Below are 22,023 nucleotides of genomic sequence, written 5' to 3'. Positions count from 1 at the left end.
TCTTGTTTTTCTGTTTTGGGATTTTCTTGAAATGTTTCTTTACGTTACCATGCCAACCCTCCTCTACATCTCTGGGTGTTCTATTCTCTCCATTTGGTTTGTTCACTATCACCGAGACTATCACACTGCCCCCTGGGCCAACCTTAACTTTCCCTTTTTCTGTTTTTCCTTGTTGTATGTTTGTTTTTCCTTGTTTTTCATCCACTCATTGTCTGATCTGTTTGTTCCTCCCTCCATCACCCCCCCTTCATCATCCCTTCATCCTTGATTTGTGTCTAATTGGTCGGTAGCCGGCCCTTCCCAGGGGAGGTCACTGGCGGAGCCGGCGCCCCCATGCCCACCGCTCAGCCCCCAGGGCCCCCAGGGCTACCCTCTGCTGCAGCTAGCTGGGTGGGTATGTGGCCAAGAGGACGGCCATGTCACACTCACAACCTGACGCCCCAGCCTCTAACACTAAAGAATAGCACAATGAAAGAAATGCCTTGTTCACCACACCGAGAGATCCTTACTATCCTTATGCTCTACAATAACATCAGGCCCTCATCATGTCCTCTAGTCTACAGTTACGTCAGGCAAAGGCAGGACAACTGAAAGCCAAAGGCTTCTATGATGAATCAACTCTGAAAAAGAAGAAGAAGAAGCTGCTTCCACAATTGTTGCAGTATCAAACTATAATGCCAGTGTCATCCGCAGCTTCTTAAATTAGCTGCTTGTGAGCGTAGGGAGATGAATCACAAGCACATAATACTGTATATTGTTGTCATGGGCTAATAGCATTGCTAAATCTCACCTGCCATCATCCCCAGCCAAGTTCCCAGACACTAGCTAAGACAGAACCTGCTACAGCCTCCACACAGTATACAGTTTACACATACTTTTTATCCTGTCTCCTCTAGAGCACAGTGGAGCTTTTTTTGGTCGAAAGGTCACACATTCCCACTGTCTCCCATAGTGAACTGGATGGACAAGTTCAGTGACTCTCAAGAGCCATAACACAAACACAACAGTAATCCACTGTGTCCACGTCATGAGACTGATCCATTACATGAATCAAGTAGGATGACCACTAACAGTAGCTAAGAGTACACATGCCCTCAGTGTTGTATATTCTATGTCATGTGTTTATGAATGTGCTTCTGAGTGTGTGTACGGTATCTCTGCGACTGTGTCTGTGTGTGATTGTCCATGTATATGTTGCCAATGTAAAGTGAACCTGTTTCTCTGTTGCTCCATGTTGGCATGTGTTGTGCTTGTCTCTTAACTCAACACTGCATGTCCTGTCCAGCTGATGGTTGGCATTGGAGAGGAAATGTAGCTGGTGGTAAGGGGTGAAGTATGGTGAGGAATAAGAGAGGCCACATGGTATTACAGTATATGACAAGCATGGTGAGAAGCAAGACAGAAATGTTCAACAGCGTCCTACCTCTGATCTAACAACTAATAATAATTCAACATGATCTAACTTCTGCTAAGAACAATTTTCATATCATTGCTTCACAAATAGATGACAGGCTATTGTTATTAAATAACAGCATATCATAAGATTATGTAACAAGATCACTATATAATTGGACTGCAGTAGATAGTTTATGTTGAAGTCTAGCTGAATATGGCTCTGTGCCAGCACTCTTATTGACAGTATTACAAAGCAGACTGGATACTGTCAGTCTCTCTTCTCCATTTGATATTATTAACCACAAAATGATCTTGATGTTGAACTAGCTGAATAAGCGTCAGATAAGTGTTAGTGCCTGGAGCCAGATTGTCTGTTGGGCTCTCAACCCTGCTAGAAAATACATTGATGTGCCTTCTCTTTCTGAGCCATACCTCAACCCCCCCCAAACTGCTCTCTGCATGCTTCCGGGACCTTAATCAAACAGAGAACGCATGAAAGGTAATACGTGCGTACAATTGGCCTGGATCAATAACATTATACATTTTGAAAAAAAGGAGTGAAAGGAAATTCTTTGAAAGATAGAGGTCCCATACCAATACACTACACCCCAGAAACTCTGTCTCTCCCCAAACAAAGGTTACCAAATGCTTTATAGCCTTAGCACCATTGCAGGCATGGGGGGCTGGTACCGGAGTGGTGTCAGTGTCTGCAGGGCCCAGCAGCCCACATAGTGTCCTGTAGCATTCTGTAGGCATGGATCAGTGGCACAGGGCGGTCTCCTAGGCTCCCCTCTAAACCTCTGCCCTTCTCCCTGTTACCCACCTACAGAAACCCCATCTGCAGCTAGCTCCTGTTCCACCGTGTTGTATCGGTCTGTCCCATTTTTGTCATCTGGACCTTGCTCTCCGTCTTCAGATTTTTCCCTTCCGTCTCTTCTTTTTTCTGTGGTTATCTATCTGTGTTGCTTGTTCTCTGTCTGTGTAAACTTTCCCTTCTCAAAACTGATAATGGGAAGAGAGTCTTTAATACCAGAAATATGGAAGTTTGACATCTATAGGAAAGAGTAGGTCAGCTCAGGTAGATTCCAAAAGATCTGGAAGAACTCATATAGAACTCTACACCTATGAATGGGAGATAATATTCTCTAAATACTCTTGTATGGCCCATCCAAATGGTGAAAAGGACCCAGCTGTAAATATTCACTGTAGGTGAAGTACTCCAACACTTCAATTACTGGAACCTAGTCATGTCTTTATTGAAGGCAAACCATCAATAGATTCAGTAGTAAAGATATATATTTTTGCTTATCTATATTCTATTTCATAATACTTTTCTACAAGGTAAAGAATGTCTCTTCCCACCACAAGCACAACCACAAAGTAGCTACTTCAAAGAGAAGTCCAATTTTCCCATTTTTGGTTGACTTCTTCTCCCGTTCTGCTCTTCTGTCTTTTATTCTGTCGATCTTCCTATCCTGCTACAATCCTGTCTTTCTCTGTTGGGGTGGCTTCCCCTCAGGGAGGTGGTGTGCATGGACACAGCTCCGATACAACAGAGAGTTGGCCCAGTCACACACCCTGACACTCTGTTCCTCTGCTGTCCTCTAAGCTTGTCTCTTTCTTTCACTTCTCTATATCTCTGTCCCTTGTTTTCTCTCCTTCTCCTCGATCACCGCAGAGCAAGTTTTTAAATTTTTAATTTTAAAACATCTGTAAGTGGTCCTCTTTCTCTGTAAACCCCCCATTGTCTTACCTTTCTCAAATGAATCCATCCTCTTGGGAATGACTAATGACTGGCTGATGCTGAGCAACCGAACCCTCCCGTGTATTCTCTACCACAGATCCCTGTAAAGAGGAGACTGTCTTAGTTAAGTATATGCAGGCAGAAGTTCTCAGAGTGACCTGAGGGGGGCACACCACAGTCTGACTCTGAGTGGGAGAAACCAACGCTTTGGGAGAAATCCCCCTCTCCAACGTTTCTTGATTCCACGGATGGAAGGCTTGACAAGGCCACATTCACAGTGAGGAAGAGAAACAGTAGATACAGAGGTTTCTTACAGTGAGCTCACCCATCTCACTTTGAAGGACAGGCTTTCTCTCAAACATCAAGATCGAATACGTCCTTTTTGCTTTTCTTCGTTGTTGTTTTTGTATGGACTTTTTCTCAATGAAGAACTGTAGGAGGTCAGAAAGACAAATAACAAAGGAACATTGGTCTGACATCTTGGCCTGAATGGCCAGAAAGGGTGGAATGAAATCAATAAGTAGAGGATAATAAGAATAACTGCTAATGGCATTTATGTCACCCAATACCATCAGTTAAACATGACTCTTTTTATTTAGCATGCGTTGCATGGTGGACTAGTAAAAAAGAAAAAGAAACTATAGCTATTATGACTATCCGTATGAAGAATATATTTTTCTTTTAACGATTCCTCACTTTTGCATACAATTTATGTAGCCAGACTATTAAGGTGTTCAATGACAGAGTGTTTTCTTTTCACATTTCTTCCTATTTTTCTTTGTGGTACAGAGTACATGTTACCTGGCAGCTCTGGTCATATTGACCACTATTTCCTAACTAGAGACTTGTAAGGACATGGAGAATATACATATTTCAGCAAGCTCTCTATGTTGTGAAAAGATAAAATAACGTTTGACCTTGTTTATGTTGGCATGCTTGTGATCCTGGATCTTAATGAGAAGAATCATTTAGGCTAAATTAGTAATCTGTTTCTGTCTACTGCCATACGTCTAGATGTATACAATCAATTATTTATGAAGAACTTATCATAGTGAACCATTGTTACTTTCACATACTAAATATATACTTTGAACAATGTTATTTTTTTAAAGAAAACTAGAAACAATATCATAAAGAATCTGGTTGAGTCAGGTTGTGTCTGACCATCTTTCCCTAACAACCTTTAGCTACTATGAAAGCAGCAAAAATATATGTATATTTGAAAACATAAAAGCATTGTTTGCAATTAAGAACATGGGGGAAATCAACTGCATGCACAATGTTATGCAACATGAAATCAATCGGAAAAAAAGAGTTGAAGAATACAACTCTAGCATGAAATAAATTTTGTATGAAACCTGTCAGAGGGGTCTGTATTTCATTGAATGGATTGAATGTATATGAATGTATTTCTCCCTTTCTCTCCTCTGGTGTACCAAACTTTTTGGAAACCTAAAGGAAGTGAATGGGGGGTCTTAAATAAGAGTGAAATCAAGTCTGAACCCAGAGTGGCCTGGAAGATGCATGGCAGAATGCACAGCATGGTGATGACTAAACCCTCAACAACATCTAAAGGGGACTTTAAATGAAAGCATGGTTTCAACACACTCATAAGACTTCCCTTTAAAACAACCTCTTTATACAGACAGTCTACTCTAAGAGGTGTGATGCATTGGCTAAGCATGGGTGAAGCATGGTCAAACTATCTGGTTTACCATGGGATGCCAGCCCGGCGGCACACATTCAACTCCTCTAAAGTTATCTCATCTCTGCTCCTCCCTCTGCACTTTCAGCATCATCCACCATTAACTCACCCAAGCCCTCACCCAGCAGGGCCTTGCCCAGCAGGCCCTCGCCCAGCAGGCCCTCACCCAGCAGGAGCAGGCCCTGGGTAATAACGCTTCTGTCTCTCTTCTCTCTAGCATCCCGCCCAGGCCGGGCCAGGCGATCACAGAACACAGACCAGTCAGTCTGTGTTATGAACCATGGTGTCCCAACCACACTGTGTGTGGGCCACAACGTCCCATCCCCCGACTGATAATGCTCTTAGTCTGTTTGTTGTACATAGATAACCAGTGCCAGGGGGGTGCTGACGTGGACAGCTGGACATGCTGCCGGCCCAGCCTTAAATGTCACCCAGAAGAGTTGTGGTTCTCACACCTTTCTCATTGGCTGCTGTACCTATGACTGGTTGATTTCATGCTGTACACACTTGAGTAAGAATGAACGTTGTGTGTGTGTGTGTCTTTGTTTGTGTGTGCGTGTGTGTGTGCGTACGTGCATGGATGTGTTTATTGAAGTTTATGTTTGTACTGTATATCTGCTTCCCTTCCTTGTGTCTGACTTCATGTAACTATGTTGGAGAAAGTCTAATCAAGAGTGTCATTTTGGCCCCAGTAACACAGTAATTTTTTCCCTGAGTTAAAGCTTGCCAAAATACTTGTTTTCTGGCTGTTTTTTCCATACCACATCTGAGTTGCCTTTTTCATATATTTACCCTCAACTTTCAATATTCAATGCCCTCACTCTTTACACATTAAGGGTTGAGTGTAAGAAAAATTCATTCAGCAAAGTGATCATAACTGCAACAATGACATTTTTTAAGTTTGTTTTTTATGTCACAAAATGTCACTTGCCCTAAATTCAACTGTAGTTGTGCTTTATATTCAGTTGATATCCCCAGTTATACAAACAATTGACACATTTCTTGCCTAAATATGTATTGGCTGTATGGTACTATGCCTGCAAAGGGAACCTTGCGGTTGTCAGCAATCGAAAGAAACATTTATTTGAGGTATTTCTTACAAATATTACTCTGTTACCTTCATGCTACAAGGTGGAAAACTCATCCAGGCAATGTGCTGTGGATTTCATATACAGTACATACTGCACTCAGAACAAAGTTTTAATATGCATGTACTTCACATATGTGACCATGAGACTAACAGAGATCAAGCACTAACTAACATAAGTCATTACAAAACTGGTTTTGATGGGATAAAAACAAAATGATTACCCATGTTGTAACTACCTAGTAAATTACAACTGGTTGGTTGGTTTCTGAACTCTCTTTCAACAGTACTGTATGTGTTACACTTACATGAAACAATATTTCCACAATGCTTTCACAAGCGTATAATGTTTTCACAAGTTTTGGGCATTACTTTTGTAGTTAACTATAGAATATTGACTAATATCTCCATTGTCACTTGGCTTAATGTGTCAAAGAGCCAGGTTATTACCAATATGTTGCATGAGGTACTAGATACCATTATTGGCATTGAGATGTGTAAGTGAGAGAGGATGAGGAACAGTTTTCCACTGTTTCCATTACCTCAGTCTGAATGCCCATATTATAAAGAAAAATACACTTTGCTGCAAAGTCATCACATTTTCCTTTTACCAACTCCCAAGGGAATTATTCACCATATTATTTCCTACATGGGATTTCAAAACACACAAAAGATACATTAACCACATAGTTACTGAAGGTTGATTGAATATGATGGAATATATACATAGTCTAGGTATACTAATAACCTCTTAATTTGGCTCACAAATGCTCTTAGCATAAGATTGCTGCCACAGACAATATATATACTGCCTGTATAATAAACCAATCAACCAGCGCTCCAAACTAGACATCAGGTTAAACTGTTGCGTTTGGTAGATAAGATCTCTCGCACTGAACAAAAGACCAGTGTATTTTACTATGTAGAACTTGAATTGAGAATATTTGCTATATAATATTTGCTATATATTGTGCACATCTGCATAATGTAAAGCGTTTGTATTTCTAAAGTCAGTTTTTAGACCAGACTACTTAGCTCAACTAACACGGTAAAGAGGAACCAGCCAAGTAAAGACTTTAAATTCCTCCTATAGTGAAGTAGTCAACGTAGACATGAAGCTGTATTTACACACTGCAACACTGCCATACCAATGCACACTTTTGATCTACAAACACAAACCTATCCAAGAGGTGGAGTGAAGCATGGAACAGTGCAGGCCACAATTATGCAACAGGGAGATCTTCCCTCTTCAATGGTGCCATATTTTAGGGATCAGAGTGTTTACTAAACATTTGCTATGGGAATTGCATATATTTTCCACAGTTGTTGTTTTTCTTAGCAGCAAACCACAGTACAGTATACCATATACTCCAACATCTTGCAAAATATATGACAAATTAGGTAGAAAGATGTTCAGTAGTGAATGCAACTAACCAACCTTAGTGCTGAGGTTGGTTATTGTTTGAAGTTAGTGCTTGTATAAGAAGAGGTTTAAGATGCTAAAATAACTGCCTGTGTGAACATACGATGTTCACACAACTCAGTCTATGTTGGAAGAATGCCAGCTGTTTGTTTTGATTTGTCATGCCCCATCTGTCGACCAACACAGGTACATATTCTTATGTTCCCTTTCAAGTTATGTATTCTAGCTGAGCTTTTCTGGATGATCCTTACAAAAAGAACCACATAAATAAAATAAAAAGTAATGACATAAATGATCTCTGTTTGTCTTTGTGCTTATGTGTTTTGTTTTAGTGAATCATTTCTTGTTTTTTATCTCTCACATACACACTTCTATCTGAACAGCGCATGTTTTGAATGTTTATTACATTCATATACTCTATGCATTCGGCTTGCTGCTCTGGTCCTGTTCCCATGGAAACCATCTGCACAGGAGGACACATCAGAACATTGGAGGCAAAAATTACATTCATACTGGCACACATGTAATCAGATGATTGTGTCAGACCATCTTGAGAGAGGAGAGTCAGTCAGAGTAATCTGATAAACACATACACATTTAGCCTAAGCAGTATCCAGACGAATACGATATGACCTCAGAGGTGCTGCACCTGAAAACAAACAGAGAAACTCTCCCACACATAGTCACACAAACACACCTACAACGGTTGAGTCACTGTTAAAGTTACAAGAAACCCACAGTAGTTGTAAATGTACCTGAAAGATAAATGTGGATGCTGTGAGACAAGCAAAGCATATGCCCTGTATTAAACCATTGAACTTGGCAAGATAGTTTCTATTGTTTAGCAGTCACTACCATCAGCCTATCCAGATGATTTAGTGGTTCAGTGTACTCTATATGGTACTCTGACAATGGGCCAGGGCAAGGAAATTACTAGGGTCTTGCCTAACTACCAGGGCCCTGATATACAGCAACTGCAGCATAACAAGGCCTGTGAATCATTGGAGTAGAATCTATCTGTGTGGCAATTACACTGTTTGTAAATTAGCTAGTTAATCTCATTTGCGTGGCTGGTTCCGTAATAGACATTATTTTGAGTGTGCTGTACTGTGTTCACACAATGCATTTGGAATTGTATAAACGTTCTGTTTCTCTTTTTTTTTATTACACTGAAGAAATCCACCCGAGGATCCAAGGTTGTCTCGCTGTGTGTTTGCTTGGTTATTTATTTGGTTGTTTGGTTGCTTATTTCTTTGTGTCAGTATCTACTCTGTATCGTTGCCAAATGTATCCCTACATTAAATCACCAATGGACATGCAGGTGCAGTTATTGTACATGTTCCAGGTGTTTGGCCCTAATTTCAATTGAGTCCAGTGAATGGCTGAATACATTTGCCCCGGAGGGCAGCACTGTGCAGTCCAGTGTTATGAGTTCCTTTCTGTGCTGGTGAGCTTTGATCATGGACAGGAAGGCCAGGTCTCCATCACTGGCAGAAATAGGCACCATGGCAACCTAGTTACCTAACAGGGCTTGTTACCAAGGCAACACAAGCATGATCATCTCTCAAGGGCAGCACATTTTCCCACCCCTTTATTCTACATGATTTCCGTTATCTCTCTCTCCCTCTCTCTCTCTCTCTCTCTCTCTCTCTCTCTCTCTCTCTCTCTCTCTCTCTCTCTCGCTCACTCTCTCTCTCTCTGTAGATGTTGCAATGTCTCCCTTCTGTCTCTCTGTGTTTTCACACTGGCTATTGATATCATTTTCTTTACTTTACCCATCTGTGGCTTAGCATTCTCAATATCTTTGTTTGTGTTATGTCATTATTGTGCTGCTGTACACACAAAGGTTTTTTTCTTTTTTTGTAAGACGGGGAAAGGATTGACAGTGTCACACAGAGATATACACACAACACAGACTATTACGCATGTCCCATTATAACAGGACACCTGCTGTACTGTTGGTAACTCTGTCCACATGGCTGCATATTTGATATAAAAAAATATTGTACTATATATACTGCTAAAAAAATAAAGGGAACACTTAAACAACACATCCTAGATCTGAATGAAAGAAATAATCTTATTAAATATTTTTTTCTTTACATAGTTGAATGTGCTGACAACAAAATCACACAAAAATAATCAATGGAAATCTAATTTATCAACCCATGGAGGTCTGGATTTGGAGTCACACTCAAAATTAAAGTGGAAAACCACACTACAGGCTGATCCAACTTTGATGTAATGTCCTTAAAACAAGTCAAAATGAGGCTCCATAGTGTGTGTGGCCTCCACGTGCCTGTATGACCTCCCTACAACGCCTGGGCATGCTCCTGATGAGGTGGCGGATGGTCTCCTGAGGGATCTCCTCCCAGACCTGGACTAAAGCATCCGCCAACTCCTGGACAGTCTGTGGTGCAACGTGGCATTGGTGGATGGAGCGAGACATGATGTCCCAGATGTGCTCAACTGGATTCAGGTCTGGGGAACGGGCGGGCCAGTCCATAGCATCAATGCCTTCCTCTTGCAGGAACTGCTGACACACTCCAGCCACATGAGGTCTAGCATTGTCTTGCATTAGGAGGAACCCAGGGCCAACCACACCAGCATATGGTCTCACAAGGGGTCTGAGGATCTCATCTCGGTACCTAATGGCAGTCAGGCTACCTCTGGCGAGCACATGGAGGGCTGTGCGGCCCCCCAAAGAAATGCCACCCCACACCATGACTGACCCACCGCCAAACCGGTCGTGCTGGAGGATGTTGCAGGCAGCAGAACGTTCTCCACGGCGTCTCCAGACTCTGTCACGTCTGTCACATGTGCTCAGTGTGAACCTGCTTTCATCTGTGAAGAGCACAGGGCGCCAGTGGCGAATTTGCCAATCTTGGTGTTCTCTGGCAAATGCCAAACGTCTTGCACGGTGTTGGGCTGTAAGCACAACCCCCACCTGTGGACGTCGGGCCCTCATACCACCCTCATGGAGTCTGTTTCTGACCGTTTGAGCAGACACATGCACATTTGTGGCCTGCTGGAGGTCATTTTGCAGGGCTCTGGCAGTGCTTCTCCTGCTCCTCCTTGCACAAAGGCGGAGGTAGCGGTCCTGCTGCTGGGTTGTTGCCCTCCTACGGCCTCCTCCACGTCTCCTGATGTACTGGCCTGTCTCCTGGTAGCGCCTCCATGCTCTGGACACTACGCTGACAGACACAGCAAACCTTCTTGCCACAGCTCGAATTGATGTGCCATCCTGGATGAGCTGCACTACCTGAGCCACTTGTGTGGGTTGTAGAATCCATCTCATGCTACCACTAGAGTGAAAGCACAGCCAGCATTCAAAAGTGACCAAAACATCAGCCAGGAAGCATAGGAACTGAGAAGTGGTCTGTGGTCCCCACCTGCAGAACCACTCCTTTATTGGGGGTGTCTTGCTAATTGCCTATAATTTCCACCTGTTGTCTATTCCATTTGCACAACAGCATGTGAAATTTATTGTCAATCAGTGTTGCTTCCTAAGTGGACAGTTTGATTTCATAGAAGTGTGATTGACTTGGAGTTACATTGTGTTGTTTAAGTGTTCCCTTTATTTTTTTGAGCAGTGTACATTCAATAAAAACACAGCTATCTCGTGGGATTGAAAGAGCCACATGTTTTCTTATTCTAAACTGCTCCCATAACTCTAAAAGCAATTTTACCACTTGCATGGCAATTTAAACAAGTTTGTCCCATGTTTTCTAGATCCTCTATGACAGTTACTGAGTGATTGCATTCTCTGGGCTGAGAGGGAAGGAAAGCAGGGAGAGGGAGTTGAGAGCGTTGTCTCATCTAGAAGAGACTCTCTCATCCCTTTTGCCTATTTCTGCACTATAAATAACAGACTCTCAGATCTGTGTTCCCCATCGGCTGCTGTATCACCACATTGACTGTTCCTCTGAGAGGAACATAGGGATGTGAGCCATAGCGATAGAAGACTCATTATGGATATAACCCGTTTTGACATGAACATTGCCATTGAGGGCTTCCACCATGCTTCCGCCATTTTGAAGTAGTCAAAGTAGTTGACTGGGTGGGAATTCCTTTGGGTTGTAGCCTCAATGGCGCTGCCCATGCTGTCACAGATGCTATAATGTCACAGATATAAAGATGAGAAAGATATTGACCTCATCCCGTCAGTAGAGGATGCCTGGTCGCTCTTTAAAAGTGCTTTCCTCACCATCTTAAATAAGCATGCCCCATTAAAAAAAATCTAGAACTAAGAACAGACATAGCCTTTGGTTCACCCAGACTTGACTCCCCTTGACCAGCACAAAAAAACATCCTGTGGCGTTCTGCATTAGCATCGAATAGCCCCCGGGATATGCAACTTTTCAGGGAAGTCAGGAACCAATATACTCAGTCAATAAGGAAAGCTAAGGCTAGCTTTTTCAAACAGAAATTTACATCCTGTAGCACTAATTCCAAAAAGTTTTGGGACACTGTAAAGTCCATGGAGAATAAGAGCACCTCCTCCCAGCTGCCCACTGCACTGAGGATAGGAAACATTTTCACCACCGATAAATCTACGATAATCGATCATTTAAATAAGCATTTTTCTACGGCTGGCAACGCTTTCCACCTGGCTACCCCTACCCCGGCCAACACCTCAGCACCCCCTGCAGCAACATGCCCAAGCCCCCCCTCCCCCCACTTCTCCTTCACCCAAATCCAGACAGCTGATGTTCTGAAAGAGCTGCAAAATCTGGATCCCTACAAATCAGCTGGGCTAGACAATCTGGACCCTCTCTTTCTAAAATTATCCACTGAAATTGTTCCAACCCCTATTACTAGCCTATTCAACCTCTCTTTTGTATCGTCTGAGATCCCCAAAGATTGGAAAGCTGCCGCGGTCATCCCCCTCTTCAAAGGGGGAGACGCTCTAGACCCAAACTGTTATAGACCTATATCCATCCTGCCCTGCCTTTCTAAAATCTTTGAAAGCCAAGTTAACAAACAGATTATCGACCAATTCGAATCCCACCATACCTTCTCCACTATGCAATCTGGTTTCCGAGCTGGTCATGGGTGCACCTCAGCCACGCTCAAGGTCCTAAACGATATCATAACCTCCATCGATAAAAGACAGTACCGTGCAGCCGTCTTCATTGACCTGGCCAAGGCTTTCGACTCTGTCAATCACCACATTCTTATTGGTAGACTCAATAGCCTTGGCTTCTCAAATGACTGCCTCACCTGGTTCACCAACTACTTCTCAGATAGAGTTCAGTGTGTCAAATCAGAGGGCCTGTTGTCCGGACCTCTGGCAGTCTCTATGGGGGTGCCACAGGGTTCAATTCTCGGGCCGACTCTTTTCTCTGTATATATCAATGATGTCGCTCTTGCTGCTGGTGATTCTCTGATCCACCTCTACGCAGACGACACCATACTGTATACATCTGGCCCTTCTTGGACAACATGCTAACAAACCTCCAAACGAGCTTCAATGGCATACAACACTCCTTCACTGGCCTCCAACTGCTTTTAAATGCAAGTAAAACAAAGTGCATGCTCTTCAACCGATTGCTGCCCGCACCCTTCCGTCCAGCTAGCATCACTACTCTGGACGGTTCTGACTTAGAAAATGTGGACAACTACAAATACCTAGGTGTCTGTTTAGACTGTAAACTCTCCTTCCAGACTCACATTAAGCATCTTCAATCCAAAATTAAATCTAGAATCGGCTTCCTATTTCGCAAAAAAGCCTCCTTCACTCATGCTGCCAAACATACCCTCGTAAAACGGACTATCCTACCGATCCTTGACGTTGGCGAATCCATTTACATAATAGCCTCCAACACTCTACTCAGCAAACTGTATGTAGTCTATCACAGTGCCATCCGTTTTGTCACCAAAGCCCCATATACTACCCACCACTGCTACCAACATCCTCTCGTTGGCTAGCCCTCACTATTCATTCGTCGCCAAACCCACTGGCTCCAGGTCATCTATAAGTCTTTTCTAGGTAAAGCCCCGTCTTATCTCAGCTCACTGGTCACCATAGCAACACCCACCCGTAGCACACGCTCCAGCAGGTATATTTCACTGGTCACACCCAAAGCCAACACTTCCTTTGGCCGCCTTTCTTTCCAGTTCTCTGCTGCCAATGACTGGAACGAATTGCAAAAATCACTGAAGCTGGAGTCTATATCTCCCTCTCTAACTTTAAGCATCAGCTGTCAGAGCAGCTTACCGATCACTGTACCTGTACACAGCCAATCTGTAAATAGCACACCCAACTACCTCATCCCCGTATTGTTACTTATCCTCTTGCTCTTTTGCACCCCAGTATTTCTGCTTGCACATCATCATCTGCACATCTATCACTCCAGTGTTAATCCTAAATTGTAATTATTTCGCCTCCATGGCCTATTTATTTCCTGACCTCCCTACTCGTCTACATTTGCATACACTGTACATAGACTTTTCTATTGTGTTATTGACTGTACGTTTGTTTATGTGTAACTCTGTGTTGTTGTTTTTGTCGCACTGCTTTGCTTTATCTTGGCCAGGTCGCAGTTGTAAATGAGAACTGGTTCTCAACTGGCCTACCTGGTTAAATAAAGGTGAAATAAAATAAAAAATGAGTCCTCTATCTATCTCTATGGTGTACTGTAAGGACACAGGTGGCCGTTAGATGGCGCTAGAGAAGAGGAGTACAGAGAGTGCAATAGCCAGGGAGGGAAATGGCAGAAAGTAGAAAAGGAGATGGGAAGAAAGTGTTGTAGAGCACGAAGAATACCATGGTAAGTAAAGTGTTAGAACCAGACTTGTTACTGTTGGGCTGGAATAATAAAAACCTACACACACTGCAGAACTCCAGGACCAAAGTTGTCCATCCCTGTTATAAAGCAATGACAAACTCACAATTGAGTGTCTGTGTAGTGGCAGAATTAGCATTAAACCATGATGCTTTGAGCTTTGTTGTTCCAGAACCCAATGCTGTCAGCAGTCACTTCATCTTCCTCCCCTGCCACACCATGCAGGAGGATGGAACAGGGGTCTCTGAAATTTTAATGCTAGGCAATTAAACCTTCATAACCGCTTAGTCAGGCCGGCCGGCTGGCCACTATGCAGGGAAGGTGATGGATATAAAGGAGGTTAGAGCAAGGCTCATAGAGAGCTGGAAGGGGGAAATGTGATCCTGGAGCTATATGAAGAAACCATGGACACGGTAAAAATAGTGTGTGTGTGTGTGTGTGTGTGTGTGTGTGTGTGTGTGTGTGTGTGTGTGTGTGTGTGTGTGTGCGTACCTGAGATGAATGGTGATGATTATGGTCTTGAGGTCACACAAAGACAAATCAGATTGATATTCCACATCAAATCCAATCAAATCAAAGTGTATTTGTCACGTGTGCCAAATACAACAGGTGTAGACCTTACAGTGAAATGTTTACTTCCAGATTTCTATTTGAGATTTTATTAGAATCCCCACTAGTCTTACTGGTGTCCGACACATAATGAAAAAGACATTACAGACAAAAGACTTTCCAATTGACATACATTTAAAAACATTAACATGTAGTGTGTACATCTATTAGTTACACATTCATGTCAGTACAAACACACAACAAGTAGGTCACATGGGGGAGAGGCGTTGTGCTGTGAGGTGTTGCTTTATTCGTTTTTTGAAACCAGGACGGCTGTTCACTTGAGCTATATAAGATGGAAGGGAGTTCCATGCAATCATGGTTCTGTATAATACTGTACATTTCCTTGAATTTGTTCTGGACATGGGGACTGTGAAAGACCCTGGTGGCATGGCTGGTGCAGTAAGTGTGAATTTGTATTTATTATGGATCCCCATTATTCATTACGAAATGTAGCTGAGCTTTAGGGTTTAGGGAATGATTTGTCCCAAATACAATGCTTTAAGTTTTGTAAATATTTAGGACTAACTTATTCCTTGCTACCCATTCCGAAGCTAACTGCAGCTCTTTGTTAAGTGCTGCAGTCATTTCAGTCGCTGTAGAAGCTGACGTGTATAGTGTTGAGTCATCCGCATACATAGACACACTGGCCTTACTCAAAGCCAGCGGCATGTCGTTAGTAAAGATTGAAAAAAGCAAGAAGCCTAAACAGCTACCCTGGGGAATTCCTGCTTCATTGCTATGTGTAAGTTGAGTATGCAAACAATTTGGAATTTCCAACAAATTAATGTTTCTTATAAAAACAAGAAGCTATGCAGTAAGTCTTTCCTCAACTCTTAGCCAAAAGAGACTGGCATGCATAGTATTGATATTAGCCTTCTGGGCAAGCTGCAGCTTAACTAGGTCCTTCTTTGCTGCACTTGACCATATGACTGGACAATAATCAAGATAAGATAAAACTAGAGCCTCCAGGACCAGCTCAAGAGGTGCAGCCTTCAGGTTGTCTCACATTATGAGCAAACAAGAGGAAGTCAATTATCTAAAAAGCATTTCCCTTTTTGTCCAGTTTTAAAGCATAGGAGTTGACATGATGTCACTATGTTCTGCAAGTATATGTTACACATTCAGGAAACGACATGCTATGCTCTCCCTGTGTCTCCGTTTATTTATCTGCAGGAGATCTATCCTCCCCACTGTTATGTCTCTCTCTCTTTCACTCCCTTCTGGACACTCCCTCCTTATTTCCTCCCTCTGTGTCACTCCTCCAGTGGTTATTCGTTCCTTTTTCAGCACAGCAGTCTTTCCAGATCCCTTGTTTTTGGTGTTGTCACCATAGAAATAAAACAAACTCATACTAGTTGTGTGGTTGTCACATTGTGGCATTGATAACGTGTCATTCTGATACTCGCTCTTCCAGGTGGCATAGGATCTTCACAGATGTTGGGGCATAACAGTATGGAGGGAGTTGTGTACAGCTATATAAAGCCCTGAATAATCCTGTGAAACCAATCCACACAGAAAAAGAGAGAACAGTGTGTCACACAAACACTATGGCAAATGTTGATTACACACACACACAAGAACATAACGTTTTACTGTCATCCTGGTCTTCCCTATAGATTAGTCTCTGGAGAGAGGTTCTGTGTCTCTGGATGACATCACATTTTATTATTTTTTTCTACTAGTGATGAAATCAAATCAAGTTGTATTGGTCACATAAACGTGTTTAGCAGATGTTATTGCAGGTGTAGCGAAATGCTTGTGCTTCTATCTCCGACTGTGCAGTAATATCTAACAAGTAATATCTAACAGTTTCACAACATATACCCAGAATACATGTAAATCTAAGTAAGGAATGGATTAGGAATATATACTGCTCAAAAAATAAAGGGAACACTAAAATAACACATCCTAGATATGAATGAATGAAATAATCTTATTAAATACTTTTTTCTTTACATAGTTGAATGTGTTGACAACAAAATCACACAAAAATAATCAATGGAAATCCAATTTATCAACCCATGGAGGTCTGGATTTGGAGTCACACTCAAAATTAAAGTGGAAAACCACACTACAGGCTGATCCAACTTTGATGTAATGTCCTTAAAACAAGTCAAAATGAGGCTCCATAGTGTGTGTGGCCTCCACGTGCCTGTATGACCTCCCTACAACGCTTGGGCATGCTCCTGATGAGATGGCAGATGGTCTCCTGAGGGATCTCCTCAGAGACCTGGACTAAAGCATCCGCCAACTCCTGGACAGTCTGTGGTGCAACGTGGCGTTGGTGGATGGAGCGAGACATGATGTCCCAGATGTGCTCAATTGGATTCAGGTCTGTGGAACGGGCGGGCCAGTCCATAGCATCAATGCCTTCCTCTTGCAGGAACTGCTGACACACTCCAGCCACATGAGGTCTAGCATTGTCTTGCATTAGGAGGAACCCAGGGCCAACCACACCAGCATATGGTCTCACAAGGGGTCTGAGGATCTCATCTCGGTACCTAATGGCAGTCAGGCTACCTCTGGCGAGCACATGGAGGGCTATGCGGCCCCCCAAAGAAATGCCACCCCACACCATGACTGACCCACCGCCAAACCGGTCATGCTGGAGGATGTTGCAGGCAGCAGAACGTTCTCCACGGCGTCTCCAGACTGTCACGTCTGTCACATGTGCTCAGTGTGAACCTGCTTTCATCTGTGAAGAGCACAGGGCGCCAGTGGCGAATTTGCCAATCTTGGTGTTCTCTGGCAAATGCCAAACGTCCTGCACGGTGTTGGGCTGTAAGCACAACCCCCACCTGTGGGCGTCGGGCACTCATACCACCCTCATGGAGTCTGTTTCTGACCGTTTGAGCAGACACATGCACATTTGTGGCCTGCTGGAGGTCATTTTGCAGGGCTCTGGCAGTGCTCCTCCTGCTCCTCCTTGCACAAAGGCGGAGGTAGCGGTCCTGCTGCTGGGTTGTTGCCCTCCTACGGCCTCCTCCATGTCTCCTGATGTACTGGCCTGTCTCCTGGTAGCGCCTCCATGCTCTGGACACTACGCTGACAGACACAGCAAACCTTCTTGCCACAGCTCGCATTGATGTGCCATCCTGGATGAGCTGCACTACCTGAGCCACTTGTGTGGGTTGTAGACTCCGTCTCATGCTACCACTAGAGTGAAAGCACCGCCAGCATTCAAAAGTGACCAAAACATCAGCCAGGAAGCATAGGAACTGAGAAGTGGTCTGTGGTCACCACCTGCAGAACCACTCCTTTATTGGGGGTGTCTTGCTAATTGCCTATAATTTCCACCTGTTGTCTATTCCATTTGCACAACAGCATGTGAAATGTATTGTCAATCAGTGTTGCTTCCTAAGTGGACAGTTTGATTTCACAGAAGTGTGATTGACTTGGAGTTACATTGTGTTGTTTAAGTGTTCCCTTTATTTTTTGGAGCAGTGTATATACATATACACTACCATTCAAAAGTTTGGGGTCACTTAGAAATGTCCTTGTTTTTGAAAGAAAAGCACATTTTTGTCTCCATTAAAATAACATAAAATCGATCAGACATACAGTGTAGTCATTGTTAATGTTGTAAATGACTATTGTAGCTGGAAATGGCAGATTTTATTATGGAATATCTACATAGGCGTACAGAGGCCCATTATCAGCAACCATCCCTCCTGTGTTCCAATGGCACGCTGTGTTAGCTAATCCAAGTTGATCATTTTAAAAGGCTAATTGATCATAGGAAAACCCTTTTGCAATTATGTTAGCACAGCTGAAAACTGTTGTCCTGATTAAAGAAGCAATAAAACTGGCCTTCTTTCGAATAGTTGAGTATATGGAGCATCAGCATTTGTGTGTTCGATTACAGGCTCAAAATGGCCAGAAACAAAGAACTTTCTTCTGAAACTCATTAGTCTATTCTTGTTCTGAGAAATGAAGGCCATTCCATGCGAGAACATTCCAGGAAACTGAAGATCTCGTACAACACTATGTACTACTCCCTTTACAGAACAGCACAAACTGGCCCTATCCAGAATAAAAAGAGGAGTGGGAGGCCTCACAAGCCATCAACTGGCAGCTTCATTAAATAGTACCCGCAAAACACCAGTCTCAACGTCAACAGTGGAACTCTGCCTTCTAGGACGCTTCTCTTTAATTATATTCTCATTCTCTCTCATCGGCACTGCCTATGCAACATGACCAAACTAACATGTCCTCAGTCAAAATCAAATCAAATCAAATTTATTTATATATACATCAGCTGATATCTCAAAGTGCTGTACAGAAACCTAGCCTAAAACCCCCAACAGCAAGCAATGCATGTGAAAGAAGCACGGTGGCTAGGAAAAACTCCCTAGGAAAAACTCCCTAGAAAGGCCAAAAACCTAGGAAGAAACCTAGAGAGGAACCAGGCTATGAGGGGTGGCCAGTCCTCTTCTGGCTGTGCAGGGTGGATATTATAACAGAACATGGTCAAGATGTTAAAATGTTCATAAATGACCAGCATGGTCAAATAATAATAATCATAGTAGTTGTCGAGGGTGCAACAAGCACGTCCGGTGAACAGGTCAGGGTTCCATAGCCGCAGGCAGAACAGTTGAAACTGGAGCAGCAGCACGGCCAGGTGGACTGGGGACAGCAAGGAGTCATCATGCCAGGTAGTCCTGAGGCATGGTCCTAGGGCTCAGGTCCTCCGAGAGAAAGACAGAAAGAGAGAAAGAGAGAATTAGAGAGAGCATATTTAAATTCACACAGGACACCGGATAAGACAAGAGAAATACTCCAGATGTAACAGACTGACCCTAGCCCCCCGACACATAAACTACTGCAGCATAAATACTGGAGGCTGAGACAGGAGGGATCAGAAGACACTGTGGCCCCATCCGATGATACCCCCGGACAGGGCCAAACAGGCAGGATATAACCCCACCCACTTTGCCAAAGCACAGCCCCCACACCACTAGAGGGATGTGCAGCCCCCACACCACTCAGTGTTTGCAATAGTATATCCTAGGAGTATGGGGGAAAAGCACTATCACAGCAGTGAGATAGATGTCTACCCCACCTGATCCTGCATCAAACCACCTTATGACTTCCTTTCCATCCTGCATCCTCAATCTGATTAATACCCCAATGTGTGGGGTGTGTCTTGAGAACAAACACTCCATATGCAATTAATGCATATAGTGCATGTTCTATGTGATGCCAATTGTAGCCTCATCATAACTTTGACAAACGACTCATTGCACAAATGCTACTAGGCCATAACCAAGGTTGACCCCTCCTGCCATGTGTGAGAGTTACTATTTTTCCATAAAGTTATACAATCCCTCCCCCCTCTGGCCATCGATTTATATTGCAGCCGGTGAAGAATAGAGCGTCTTCTGTTAAACAATCTCAATCTAACTCTGTGTTGCTTGAGACATTTTTTAGCTTACTTTAAAGGTAGTTATACTGAACAAAAATATAAACGCAACATGCAACAATTTCAATACTTTTGCTGACCTACAGTTCATATAAGGAAATCAGTCAATTGAAATAAATTCGTTAGGCCCTAATCTATGGATTTCACATGACTGAGAATACAGATATGTATCTGTTGGTCACATATACCTTGAAAAAAAGGTAGGGGCGTGGTTAAGAAAACCAGTCAGTATCTGGTGTGACCACCATTTGCCTCATGCAGCGCCACACATGTCCTTTGCATAGAGTTGATCAGGCTGCTGCTTGTGGCCTGTGGAATGTTGTCCCACACCTCTTCAATGGCTGTGCGAAGTTGCTGGATATTGGCGGGAACTGGAACACGATGTCTTACACGTCAATCCAGAGCATCCCAAACATGCTCAATGGGTGACATGTCTGGTGAGTACGCAGGCCATGTAAGAACTGAGACATTTTCAGATTCCAGGAATTGTGTACAGATCCTTGCGACATGGGGCTGTGCATTATCATGCGGAAACATGAGGTGATGGCGGCGGATGAATGGCACGACAATGGGCCTCAGGATTTCGTCACAGTATCTCTATGCATTGAAATTGCCATTGAGAACATGCAGTTGTGTTCATTGTCCGTAGCTTATGCCTGCCCATACCATAACCCCACCACCACCACCATGGGGTACTCTGTTCACAACATTGACATCGGCAAACCACTCGCCCACATAACGCCACACACACTATCTTCCATCTGCCAGTTACAGTTGAAATCGGGATTCATCCGTGAAGAATACACTTCTCCGGCATGCCAGTGGCCATCGAAGGTGAGCATTTGCCCACTGAAGTCAGTTATGACGCCAAACTGCAATGAGGTCAAGACCCTGGTGAGGATGACGAGTATGCAGATGAGCTTCCCTGAGACGGTTTCTGACTGTTTCTTCGTTTGTGCAAACCCACAGTTTCATCAACTGTCCAGGTGGCTCATCTCAAACCATCCCACAAGTGAAGAGGCAGTAATTAGAGGTCCTGGGCTGGCATGGTTACATGTGGTCTGCGGTTGTGAGGCCATTTGGACTTATTGCCAAATTCTCTAAAACAATGTTGGTGGCTGCTTAGGTAGAGAAATTAACGTTCAATTCTCTGGCAACAGCTCTGGTGGACATTCCTGCAGTCAGCATGCCAATTGCACACTCCTTCAAAACTTGAGACATCTGTGGCATTGTGTTGTGTGACAAAATGGCACATTTTAGAGTGGCCTTTTATTGTCCCCAGCACATGGTGCCCCTGTTTAATGACCATGCTGTTTAATCAACTTCTTGATATGCCACACCAGTTTTGAGAAATAAATGTGTGCATGGAATATTTATGGGATATTTTATTTTAGCTCATGAAACATGTTGCTTTTATATATATCCTCCTGGATGTGGCTCGTTTTTTATGTGTTCGCTAAGGAAATTTGAATTATAATGATGAGTAATTATTAGCAATCATAGCGCATAGTATAACACAGTGTGTGAACATGGAGTACATTTAATGAGAGAAAAACAGAACAAAGAAACTACTGTAAATATTTCCCCATAGCTAGAAGCCCAGAATGCAGACAACCACTTCTCAATGCAAGGATTGGTTTACCAGGGATCTTTTTACACAAATTAAAGATTTTCAATAGAAGTACATTCATGTCATCTTCCAAACACAAATACATGCACATAAATTCCTTCCTTGAACATCTTATGTGAAATAGACAACTGGAGGTCAACAGTAGTAGCAGCAGAAGGTCGATAAGGTACACACACACACACACACACACACACACACACACACACACACACACACA

General features: G+C 43.1%; 1 protein-coding gene across 3 annotated transcripts in view; it reads left to right on the top strand.

The window, feature by feature from the left end:
- Positions 1-7,649, top strand: part of LOC106587469 (potassium voltage-gated channel subfamily C member 1) — a 33,225-nt gene extending 25,576 nt beyond the window's left edge. The window contains exon 4 of one of the 3 annotated variants that reach the window (XM_014175882.2): positions 5,062-7,649. In XM_014175882.2, coding sequence (XP_014031357.2) covers positions 5,062-5,177 — 116 coding nt within the window. In that variant the 3' untranslated portion in view covers positions 5,178-7,649. Of the gene's footprint in view, positions 1-290; positions 4,502-5,061 lie in introns of those variants that run through there. The other 2 variants (XM_014175883.2, XM_014175881.2) reach the window with 2 other exon arrangements.
- The last annotated feature ends 14,374 nt before the right edge of the window (positions 7,650-22,023 follow it).

This window comes from Salmo salar, chromosome ssa26, assembly GCF_905237065.1.
Source record: "Salmo salar chromosome ssa26, Ssal_v3.1, whole genome shotgun sequence".
Taxonomy (NCBI): domain Eukaryota; kingdom Metazoa; phylum Chordata; class Actinopteri; order Salmoniformes; family Salmonidae; genus Salmo; species Salmo salar.
Note: the sequence above shows the minus strand (reverse complement) of the source record. Positions and strands in the feature narration are given on the sequence as shown.